Source organism: Somniosus microcephalus, chromosome 2 (genome assembly GCF_052327205.1).
Source record: "Somniosus microcephalus isolate GS21.2 chromosome 2, FLI_Smic_1.0, whole genome shotgun sequence".
Classification (NCBI taxonomy): domain Eukaryota; kingdom Metazoa; phylum Chordata; class Chondrichthyes; order Squaliformes; family Somniosidae; genus Somniosus; species Somniosus microcephalus.
The window spans coordinates 40,528,031-40,540,999 of NC_140988.1; the positions used below are offsets into that span (position 1 = coordinate 40,528,031).

The 12,969-nt window shown below is 43.5% G+C and overlaps 1 protein-coding gene across 1 annotated transcript in view; it reads right to left on the reverse strand.

Moving 5' to 3' along the window:
* Nucleotides 1-256: 256 nt before the first annotated feature.
* mgarpa (mitochondria localized glutamic acid rich protein a) overlaps nt 257-12,969 on the reverse strand; it is a 71,162-nt gene continuing 58,449 nt past the window's right edge. Inside the window, exons 5-6 of the mRNA XM_086008545.1 lie at nt 11,298-11,510; nt 257-3,877 (exon numbers count right to left, since the gene is read on the reverse strand). Coding sequence (XP_085864671.1) covers nt 11,320-11,510 — 191 coding nt within the window. The 3' untranslated portion in view covers nt 257-3,877; nt 11,298-11,319. The remainder of the gene's footprint in view (nt 3,878-11,297; nt 11,511-12,969) is intronic.

Here is a 12,969-nt window from a genome sequence, read left to right on the forward strand (position 1 = left end):
GGGGGTCGTGCGCACGACTTACGCTGGACTTACGCTGAACGAAAAAACTTTCGGTTTTTAGAGGGTTTCGGTTTTCGGAAGTTCGGATAAAGGGTAGTCTACCTGTACAATGGCATGAGGGCTGAACTGGCTAAAATGGACTGGAAAAATAAATTAAAGGGTAAGACAGTTGAAATGCAGTGGCGGACATTTAAGGAGATATTTCATAACTCTCAACAAAAATATATTCCAGTGAGAAAGAAAGATTTTAAGAGAAGGGAGCACCATCCGTGGCTAACTAAGGAAGTAAAGGATGGTATCAAATTGAAAATGAAGGCATACAGTGTTGCCAAGATTGGTGGGAGACCAGAGGATTAGGAAATTTTTAAAAACCAGCAAAGGATGACGAAAAAAATAATAGAGATCAATTATGAGAGTAAACTGGCAAGAAACATTAAAACAGATAGTAAGAGCTTCTACAGGTATATAAAAAGGAAGAGAGTAGCTAAAGTAAACGTTGGTCCCTTTAGAGGATGAGACTGGGGAATTAATAATGGGGAACGGGGAAATGGCAGGGACTCTGAACAAATATTTTGTATCTGTCTTCACAGTAGAAGACACTAACAACATCCCAATAATGGATAATCAAGGGGCCACAGGGAGGGGGAACTAAAGACAATCACTATCACTAAGGAAATAGTACTTGGTAAAATAATGGGACTAAAAGATGACAAGTCCCCTGGACCAGATGGCCTGCATCCCAGGGTCTTAAAAGAAGTGGCTGCAGAGATAGTGGATGCATTGGTTGCAATATACCAAAATTCCCTGGACTCTGGAGAGTCCCAGCGGATTGGAAAACCGCAAATGTAACACCCCTATTTAAGAAAGAAGGGAGACAGAAAGCAGGAAACTATAGACCAGTTAGCCTAGCATCTGTCGTTGGGAAAATGCTGGAGTCCTTCATTAAGGAAGCAGTAGCAGGGCATTTGGAAAATCATAATGCAGTCAAGCAGAGTCAGCATGGTTTTATGAAAAGGAAATCATATTTAACAAACTTGCTGGAGTTCTTTGAGGAGGTAACGAACAGGTTGGACAAAGGTGAACCAGTGGATGTGGTGTATTTGGATTTCCAGAAGGCATTCGATAAGGTGCCACATAAAAGGTTACTGCATAAGATAAGAGCTCATGGAATTGGGGGTAATACATTAGCATGGATAGAGAATTGGCTAACTAACAGAAAGCAGAGAGTCGGGGTAAATGGGTCATTTTCCAGTTGGCAAAAGGTAACTAGTGGGGTGCCACAGGGATCGGTGCTCGGGCCTCAGCTATTTACAATCTACATTAATGACTTGGATGAAGGGACAGAGTGTAATGTAGCCAAGTTTGCAGATGATACACAGATGGGTGGGAAAGCAAGTTGTGCAGAGGACTCAAAGAACCTGCAATGGGATATAGACAGGCTAGGTGAGTGGGCAAACATTTGGCAGATGGAGTATATGTGGGAAAGTGCAAGGTTATACACTTTGGCAGGAAAAATAAAAAAGCAAATTATTATTTAAATGGAGAGATCACAAAATGCTGCAGTTCAGAGGGACCTGGGGGTCCTTGTGCATGAAACACAAAAAGTTAGCATGCAGGTACTGCAAGTAATCAAAAAGGCAAATTTCAAAGGGGTTGGAGTATAAAAGCAGGGAAGTCCTGCTACAACTGTACAGGGTACTGGTGAGACCACACCTCGAGTACTGCATACAGTTTTGGTCTCCTTATTTAAGGAAGGATATACTTGCATTGGAGGCAGTTCAGAGACGATTCACTAGGTTAATTCCAGAGATGAGGGAGTTGACTTATGAGGAAAGGTTGAGCAGGCTGGGCCTATACTCATTGGAGTTTAGAAGAATGAGAGGTGATCTTATTGAAACATATAAGATACTGAGGGGGCTCGACAATGTAGATGCAGAGAGGATGTTTCCCCTCGTGGGGGAATCTAGAATGCGGGGGCACAGCTTTAGAATAAAGGGTCGCCCTTTTAGAACTGAGATGAGGAGGAATTTCTTCTCTCAGAGGGTTGTAAATCTGTGGAATTCTCTGCCCCAGAGAGCTGTGGAGGCTGGGCCATTAAATACATTTAAGGTGGAGATAAACAGATTTTTGCAAGAGAGTGAAGGGTTATGGGGAGTGGGCGGGGAAATGGCTTTGAGTCCAAGATCAGCCATGATCTTATTGAATGGCAGAGCAGGCTCGAGGGGCCAAGTGGCCTATTCCTGCTCCTATTTCTTATGTTAACACTCAAGTACATGTGGAGAAGAGGCTTCTGGGGGCGAGGGGGGGGGATCTCACAGTAGCAGGGGGATTTCGAGGCAGAGGTGGAAGTAAGCGGTCTTGGTAGTGGATAGAATGTAACATTGAAGAATATCTCTAGGTTGAACAGAAGAGAAAAATAGCCTAGTGGCCCCATAAAGGAAAGAAAAGGAAATAAACTTAGCTGAAGGGCCTATTCTGCTTCCCAATCCCTTTCACGCTTGTCTTCACCTGGCAGTAAAGCCACGGCTGCTTTCCCACTTGGGCTTAAGTTAAAATCGCTGTCGGGGCCTGATGATGTCATTGGGCCCCAATTAGCATATGTGAATTAGGACCCCATTGGCTTTGGGCAGGTGACTTAACTGCCTGTCCAGAAGCGTCCGTTGAAATCGGAAAGGTGTGGGATCCGGGTGCCTTTCCGGCAGGTAAGTTTCCAGGGCATTTTAACTGCCAACCCACCTGGTTTCTGCCAGGCAATTAAAGTTAACATCACCCACCCCCGTGTTTCCCAGCGAAAAAACTGTTACATAAACTCAAAGTTAATGATTTTCCTCTAAACAGAATGACAAGTATTTCGCCTAGACGTTCCTTTCAATATAACATAACTCAGTATGAGGATTACGGTATATCAGCTGGGTTCAACTTATAGTAGTCATCAATTTCAAAGATGCCAATATTTAATTGGCAAAGTTAACTTTTATAGTCTACATTGCAAGGTAGCATTGTTCGGCTTCCAGTATTAAGCCAGTTTTACACTGCCGCTATTTTAGTTTAGATTCTAAGAACCATGAATTGGCTCAGTTGCTTTCATTTACGCCGTTAGATCCAGGTCCCTTATCCTGGCAGATAACTGGTAGACAAAAACTGATTTAACACCAGGATCACGGAGCTAGATTTAGTAGTGTAGGTGCCAATAGCTGCCTCACAGAAGCTCCAAGAAGCTGAACTAAAGCAGCTTTAGAAATTGTAATTACCAAGTTTATTCTTCCTATATAAACCTCCTTACATCTGCACTTTCAGTGGGAGTATTTGTGGAATGGCAGACTGCTACTGATAGTTCGGTCTGAAGGATTTAATAATACATAATGCTATTGGCATAAGACTAGAGAAAGAAAACCCTCTACTTGGATTTATTGCTTTTTCATTCCTGTTCTAAGTACCATCTTAAGCGATGATTTAGCCTCAATTGAAAGAATTAATCCTTTATTTCAGCCCATAACAGCATCCACTTTCAACTGCGACTGTTAACTTTGAATTGTAGCATCTCAATCTTCTTAGTTTGGGTAAGTTTTGCTCGAGGTCTCTGTTCTCAGCAGGTTGCGTGTTGCTACTCTCATCCTGAAGGGGTTTGTTCACTGTTCCTCTGATTATTTGCGACTCCAACTCTTTCAAGTAAAATATCACAGCTACTGGATGCAGTATAACCTGATCTTTGCTATTGGAAGTTCAGTTGATTCTTCTGAGAGTGAATTATTCCAAGTCGTCTATCATGGGTGATAAATAATCCAGCATGGGTAAGGACTTCATTCTCAGCACAGTCCTCCAATTTAGTTGGTAAAGTTCCTTAGTCTTCTGTCCTGATCTTTGGCTCTTGATCACTCTGTATAAAAGGATAAGACTACTAATCAAAGAATCTATGCATTTATTATTAATGTTACTTCTGCTCCTGAGTCTATCAAGCCTTCACAGTCCATAACTCTGAATTTTTACCCTCACATGGAATCTCACTGCTCTTCATGATGTGAATTCCTCAATATTGTCTGCTTACATCCGTGTGATCATTTCTCATCTTCCTTCACTTTTCATTCATAACATATTCACCAAATGTCAATTATTCAGAAGCCTTATTAATATTCTCATCTGTTGAAAGCAGTTGGACCTGGATACCTGTCCTCACTTAAGCTCAAATCTTCAACTGTTAAGAGAGCATCTGGATCAATTCTACAGAAGAACTGGTCACTTGGGCATATAATTCATCAGTAGGTCAGCACACCTACCTGTCTGGGTAGGGTTGCCTGTGCTTAGTGATGCATTCGTGTTTGAATTTTGTGTACTTTGGGGAGGTGCCATTGCCTGCTGTGACCTTCGTTGTCCACTCATATAGAAACATAGGCACAGGAGCAGGCCATTCAGCCCCTCAAGCCTCTTCCGCCATTCAATTAGATCAAGGCTGATCAACTCCATTTATCTGCTTTTGTGGCTATATCCCTTGATACCCTTACCTAACAAAAATCTATTGATCTGTCTTGAAAATTTCAATTGACCCAGTATTCCACCAGAATGTTTCCTGCCCCACAAGAGGGAAGAACACATTGGATCAAGTCTACACGAGCATTGTAGACGCTTATAAGGCCATTCCCTGCCCCCACCTTGGGAAGTCTGACCACCTCTCCCTGTTTCTAGCCCCGGCATACAAACCGCTCATCAAAAGAGTGAGAACATCAGTGAGATCAGTGAAAGTATGGCCAGAGGGGGCAGTCTCGGAGCTTCAGGATTGCTTCGAACGCACTGATTGGGGCATGTTTGCCCATAATGACATCGAGGAATACGCATCCACAGTGCTATTCTACATTAACAGTTGCGTCGAGGTCGTCACGACTCATAAAAATATCAGGACATACCCCAACCAGAAACCCTGGATGAACGGAGAGGTCCGCTCACTGTTGAAAGCACGCGACGCAGCATTTAAATCTGGTGACGCGGCGGCTTACAGTGCAGCTAGGACCAACCTAAAAAAGAGTATCAGGACTGCCAAAAGGAAACAGACACTGCGGATAGAGGACCATTTCCACAACAACTCGGACCCCCGGCGCATGTGGCAAGGCATCCAGTCCATCACTGACTACAAGAGCAAAAACACCAGCCCCCCCGGTTAGCGATGCCTCCCTTCCGGAGGAGCTTAACAACTTCTACGCTCGCTTCGACAGGGACAACAGGGAGCCGGCTACCAAAGCCTTGCCACCCCCGGAAGACCAGGTGCTCACTCTGTCGACCTCCGATGTAAGGGGTGTTCTACGTGGAGTGAACACACGAAAGGCTGCTGGACCGGATAGCATCCCTGGACGGGTACTCAAGGAATGTGCTGATCAGCTGGCTGATGTCTTCACTGCCATCTTCAATCTGTCATTGGCCCAGGCAGTAGTCCCTACATGCTTCAAGACCGCTACCATTATTCCTGTGCCAAAACAAACGGCTGTGACGTGCCTGAACGACTATCGACCTGTCGCACTCACACCCATCATAATGAAGTGCTTCGAGAGACTGGTCCTGGCTCACATCAAAGCCAGTGTTCCCGCCTCTCTTGACCAACACCAGTTTGCCTATCGTGCAAACAGATCAACGGAGGATGCAATCACAACTGCTCTACACTCTGCACTGAATCACTTAGATGGTAAAGAGACCTACATCAGAATGCTGTTCATAGACTACAGCTCAGCATTCAACACTATCGTCCCCAACAAGCTGGCCACCAAACTCCACACTCTTGGCCTGAACACTTCCCTCTGCAACTGGACCCTGGACTTCCTAACAGACCCCAGTCTGTCAAATTAGGTAACCACACCTCCCCCCGCTGACCCTGAACACGGGGGCCCCACAAGGATGTGTGCTGAGCCCCCTCCTCTACTCCCTCTTCACCCACGACTGTGTGGCTGTTCATGGTTCCAACACCATCATCAAGTTTGCGGATGATACCACGGTAGTAGGCCAGATCACCAACAACGATGAGTCAGCCTACAGGGAGGAGGTCCAGCATCTCGTGAAGTGGTGCGCCGATAACAACCTGGCCCTTAACATCAAGAAAACCAAAGAAATCATTGTGGACTTCAGGAAGTCTAAAGGCGGAAGTCACACCCCCATCCATGTGGTGGAAAGGGTGGACAGCTTTAAGTTCCTCAGAGTCCACATCACGGAAGACCTCTCCTGGTCCCTCAATACCTCCTCTCTGGTGAAGAAGGCCCAGCAGCGTCTATATTTCCTAAGGAGGCTGAAGGGATGTAACCTGTCACCCCTGATCCTCTCTAACTTTTACCGCTGCACAATAGAGAGCATCCTGACGAACTGTATCACAGTATGGTATGGCAGCTGTAGCTACTATGACCGGAAAGCCCTGCAGCGGGTAGTCAAAACTGCCCAACGCATTACCGGCACCCGGCTACCGACCATAGAGCACATATACCAGAAACGCTGTTTACGGAGGTCACGGACCATCATCAAAGACCCTACCCACCCCAGCCACAGTCTGTTCGCCCTCCTGCCATCTGGGAGATGCTACAGATGCATTCGCACCCGTACGACCAGATTTAGGAACAGCTTCTTTCCCAGGGCTGTCATCCTACTGAACTCCACAAATAAACTCTAAAGCCTGCACATCTGCCAATGTACTTTATTATGGTTATGTTTATGTTAATGTATTACAAGCCAAATGTATGTTGAATGTTTAAATGTCTTAATCTAAATGTACACTCTCGGGAGCCGCAAGCCTACATTTCGTTGTACTGCACTTGTGCACTAACAATGACAATAAAGTTGATTATTATTATTATCTATAGCTTTTTGGGGAGCCCAAGTTCCAGATTTCCATTACTTTTTGTGTGAAAAAATGCTTCCTGATTTCACTTATAAATGACCTAGCTTTAATTTTAAGATTATGCCCGCATGTTCGAGATTCCCCCACCAGAGGAAGTAGTTTATTTGTATCTACCCTTTATCATTTTAAAGACTTAGATTGGTGCATTGTATAGTTTTTGATTAGAATGCATGCTTAAGTTTTATATGATGATATTCCCAGTTTTCTTTTTGTGCGACTGCATTTTTTAGTCGCATAGATTTGCGGGTTTGCAGGGAATTGCTGTCAGATGTGTCAGCAACTTGTACAATCGTTTCTCTGTCCACCCTATTGAATCACTCAATCATTGAATTGAGATATTTTAAATCATCCCTCAACCTTCTAAACTCATGGAATTATAAGCCACATTTATATAACCTGTCCTCATAATTTAACCCTTTAAGCCCTGGTATCATTCTGGTCAATCTGCGCTGTACCCCTTCCAAGGCCAATATACCTTTCCTGAGGTTTGGTGCCCAAAACTAAACACAGTGCTCCAGATGGGGTCTGACCAAGGCTCTGTACAGCTGAAGCATCAGATCCTCACTTTTGAATTGGGATCCTCTTGAGCTAAAGGCCAACATTCCACTTGCCTTTTTGATTACTTTTTGTACCTGAGCACTCCCTTTGCTCCTCCACAGCTCCTAGTCTGTCACCATTCAGAAAATATCCTGATTTGTCTTTCTCAGATCAGTGGATAACCTCACAATTCCCCACGTGGAACTCCATCTGCCATAGTTTTACCCACTCACTTAATCTGTCTATGTCCTTTTGTAACATCCTCCTCCCATTCACACAAATCACTATGCCTCCTAACTTAGTGAAATTTGCAGAATTAGATATACAACTCTCTATTCTTTCATCCAAATCATTAATATGATGTGGTGAAAAGATGAGGCCCCAGTACAGGTCCCTGGGGAACACCACTTGTCACATTCCACCAATCAGAGAACGAACCAGCGAACGACTTAGGACTTGTTATAATGTAACATCCTTCCTCTTTCCATTTTTCTCATTGCAGCCTGGTTATCTTGTAGTTGGTTCTAGTTTTTGCCTCTTCTCTTGATAAGAATTTATATTTTGGCACTACTGGCTTGCTTAGTTGAATTTCTATGGACTGTAACATCTATACCTCCTGAATTAAAATTCTTATTCCCAGCTCCAAGTATCCCCAAAATAGTATTCCAATCATTCTGATTTTCCTTGTAACCTGGGCTACTAAGAACTTTTTCATGGAAATTGCCCTGATACTGTGACTGATTATTTGAATTATCAATTGTACTACAACCCTGGTTATCCATATTGGCCGTTGATTGCAAAGGTTTTGGAACTCTGCCTCTCTCTATGTAATAATGCAGGTGCAACGGTAATGGTGTTTATGTCAACTGGTGGAATTATTTCCTGTTATTAAGTAGTTCCTATGAAAACCACACAGCAGCCACACTTCATGAGTTTCCCCATGATGGCATTGCTGGAGCAATCCTCACTGATTTGGAACAGGGTTTTTTTTTGTGAACATTGGAGAGCAGGTTATTGCGGAACACCCTAGCAAAATCCTTCTCCTCCTCCGCTCTGGCTATATGTCCCTTGCTGCAAAATATATGTGATCAAGTAAAAGGTTTATAGTTAAAGATGTTTGGGTAATCAATCCTGTTATGTTTTGTATAGATTGCTTTTAAGACTGCCTCATCCAACTATTAAATCCATTACATATTCCCTTTGCAGCAACTCGCATATCTCTGGATGTGTTTGCTATTTATGACTTGTTCTACCCATGATTGTGTCATAGAGGCCACATGGGAGATGAAAATCCTTAGTTTTCACAGATGTGAGTTAAATGTTCAGAAATAGAGTTTGTGAAATACTGTAGCATTAATATTTGGAGATCCCTTCCTTTCCACGGATCTTCTCTGTGAGGCAGGGATTATGCATCAGCTTCTGGAAGGTCATTTAATTTCCTTAATCTAAGCAGAACCATATAGACATCCATTTTGGGAATTAAAACCTCCTCACCCTCCTGCTGGACAGACAGGACATATGAGGCAGTCAAGGTAAGGTATTAATGTGGTAAATCTGATGCTTACATCATTGAGGTACATCTTAACCAGGTAGTTCACATCATTAATACAGAAGCAAAATACTGCGGATGCTGAAAATCTGAAACAAAAGCAGAAAATGCTGGAATTACTCAGCAGGTCAGGCAGCATCAGTGGAGAGAGAAACAGTTAATGTTTCAGGTCGAAGACCTTTCGTCAGAACTAGAAAAAGTTAGAGATATAACAGGCTTTAAGCAAGTACAGAGACAGCGAAAAGGGGTAAGGGAGGAAAGAACAAAAGGGAAGGTCTGTGATGGGAATTTCAGAATCATCACCAACAGCTGCCATCCCAAAAAATGGGGGCAGAGGTTCCACCTCCTACACTGTTCCAGTGAAGCTTAACTTAAGCTTGAGAAACAGCACCTCATCTTTCGATTAGGCCCTTTACAGCCTTCTGGACTCAACATTGATTTCAACTATTTCAGATCATAACCTCGACCCCTATTTGTTCGGATGGCAGCTGTTGGTGATGATTCTGCTATTTCTATTTACACCTTCTCTAGACCCATCTTTTGTTTCTTTACTTGTCCCATTACCATCTCCTTTTGTCTTGCACCATTATCCCTTTTGTCATTTAATCTCTCCTGCCTTCCACCCTATCACAGACGTTCCCTTTTGTTCTTTCCTCCCCTCCCCCCTTTCCCTGCCCCTGTACTTGCTTAAAATCAGTTACATCTCTAACTTTTCTAGTTCTGACAAAAGGTCATCGACCTGAAACGTTAACTCTGTTTCTCTCTCCACAGATGCTGAGTATTTCCCGCATTTTCTGTTTTTAGTTCACATCATTATGTTTGTTCATCGTGGAATGGGGACCTCCCAGTGAGCCTGATATTTATTTTGTCTCACTAAAACTAGAATAAACATTATCTGGCCTTTCTGGTGCTGTTGTGTTCTTGCAATATGGTCACGCTAGACTTTCTGGTGACCTTAAGTACATTTCAGATTCTTTAGTAGATAGCTAAAGTACTCAGAATATCCCTCCTCAGCCTGAGCTGATACTCTACCTACCACATTCTCATAATTGTCAGGGGAATTCCTTTTGCTCAACAGTAGTTGCAAGCTACAATATAGAACAAAAACAACTTGCATTTATATAGCATCTTTAACATAGGGAAACGTCCAACAGCACTTCACAGGAATGTAATAAGACAAAAATTGACACCAAGGCAAAAAAGAAGATATTAGGACAGGTGAGAAGAAGCTTCATCAAAGAGGTACATTTTAAGGAGGTCTTAAAGAAGGAGGTGGAGGCAGAGAGGTTTAGGAAGGGAATTCCAAAGCTTATGGTCTAGATGGCTGAGGGAATGGCCACTAATGGTAGGGCAATGGGAATGGCCAGCATGGGGGCCAGGAAGGGAAGTCGGGTGGTCAGCAGTTTAGTAGGAATAGGGTCGAGAGAGCAGGTGGCAGGTCTCATGGACAAGATGAGCTCAGCGAAGGCTTGATACAAGATAGGAGAGAAAGTAGAGAAAGATGTGAGTTCAGGGATAGGGCGGGGGAGGGGGAACTTGGCTTGGTGGGCTAAGGGAAGGGAGGGATGTGGTACAGGCAGCTGAATGGATGGTCTCAATCTTAGTGACAAAGAAGTCCATGAGTCTCTCACACTTGCTGTTGGAGGTGAGGGTGGAAAGGGCAGGGGAGAAGATTTTAAGGAGATGGTTTGTGGTGAAGAGAAGCTGGGTGTTACCTTTGAATTCCAGGATGATCCTGGAGTAGTGAGCAATTTTGGCAGAGGAGAGGAAGGTGATGGATGGCTAAACCAGTTGTGGTGTCATATACGTTGAAATCTGCGCCCCTAGGACTTAAGGGAGTGAAGATGGGGGTTGTACCAGGGGGAATGACCAGGGTTGGAGAGAATAAGGGTTTTGCTGGGGACAAGGGCATCAAAGGCTGAGGTGAGGGTGTGATTGAACAGATTTATAGTTGCAGAAGTATCATGGCGAATGGAGGGCCAAATGCTAGACAGTTGGGAGTTTGAAAGTGAAGTTGTGAGTGACTTGGGGAAGGGTTTTTGCAAGGGAGAATGCAGAAGGAAGTGCGGTTAGAAGGGGGATGTGAATGGTGAGGGATACAAGGAAGTGATCAGAGATGACCGTGTTGTGTTTGAGACGATGGGAATAGATAGGCCATATGAGATGGCAAGGTCGAGGGGGTAGCCATGGATAGGAGAGTTTATATGGAACAAAAGGTGGAGGACAGGGGGGTAGTGAACTCAGAGGAGCGAGGGCAAGGTGAGTTGAAATGGAGGTTGAAATCACCCAGGATGATTATATACTTCAACTAAAGTATATAATTATTTTCGGGAGGGATTGATTAACCTTTGATTTGATCAGGTCGTAGTTATTCCTTTTGTGCTGCAGTCAATGTCACAGCCGTTTCCTCCAATGGACTGTCGTTGGGTTCTACAACTGTTGAAGGACTTTCAGGTTGCTCGACACTGTCAGCAGCAGGGACTTCGACCTCTTCCGTCACTGACTCCAAGGCCTCTCCACTGACTTCAGCCACTTCAGGAGACTGGACATCATCTGATTCTAATCATAGTTCAACACAGCCACGTCAAAACATATCAAGACACAGAATGAGCCATGCTTAAAGAGAAATTTCACCCCAATCAGGATGATGCAGGGCTGCTTCTAGCAGAATCTACAGTAACACAAGGGAGTAGATTTTGATGTTGCGCGATAGTGTAAAATGGGTGATAGCGAATAGGCAGCCCATTTTACATCTCCACCGATTTTTATTTCCATTGAAGTCATTTTATATTATCGCATAAAGTCAAAATCTACCCTCAGCAGTTTATTCAAAAAATGAGGGCAATGCGCTGCATGGTCTGGTTCTAAACCATACAGGCCAGAGGTCCCATATTATCTGACCTCAGCCAAAGCAGTAGTTGGGCACAAAAATTGGCTTCAGCACCAGTGGGCCAAGAAGAGTAACAAATCATCCAGGGTTCTGATCCTAATCACTATCCAGTGAATCTTGCTGGGAACTGAATGTGTGTAGGTGTCAGGTGACCAAGGATCATAATGAGCAGGGATGCCCTCTACAATCTAACAGCCTATCACTATCCAGTCTACAGTCACACAAGAAGAATGGCCACTGGGGCAAGATGTCACAGGACACCATGTGTCAATGGAACTGTGTCCTAGCACGACTCAGCATCCAGAGGAGATGAGGGGAGCGGGCAAATGGCGGAGGGGGATACATTCAGCTTTCAAAAAAGCCTAAATGATATGCTTCTAATTCTTTACTCACAACTTTCATTTAAATGCTTTTGCTGAACAGATTTTCAAGCTCTTCCCCTATTGCAAATTAAAAAAAAAATTTTTTTTAAACATCATTGACCATAAGTAAACAGCCATTCAGGAAAAAATAATTCCCTATGGGACTGGAAGACAAAGACAAGAGGACTACCCCTGGCATCCAGTTTTGTAGATTGATTCTTGCCATTTTAACCTGGAAGGTGTGGGATAACAAACAAAATTAACAAAATTCTGAAAAGGAAATCAAAATTCTACATTTTTCATTGCATTTGCTGCTATGGTTAAAATCAATGATGGAGAATCCAAATACTGAAGCTACTAGTTAATATAAACACAGAGAGAGGAGAACATAGACAAGAAGGAAGAACGAGAAGGATTCACCCTCAAAGTGCCCAGCTTTGCTCAAACAAAATCAAGCAAGAGTTTAGCCCCGTTCTGAAGCACACTGGAGTCACACATTACCACAAATGCAGGGACGGGAGGAAAGAAGAAATGTAACAGGATTCAATCTGAACCTCCCAGTACAAGAAGAATGGAAGCACTTTACTGCTACTTTTCCTTTTCAAGTATAGGAAATATCTCTGTTATCTTTTTTGATCTGATTTGTTTGTAAATTTTCCAAATTTTAGATTTTTGTTCCATTAGATGGGTATTCTGCTGCTTCTCGATATCTGGATTCCAGACTAACCCACTGATATCCTGCATACATTAATATCTCAGTTCTGAA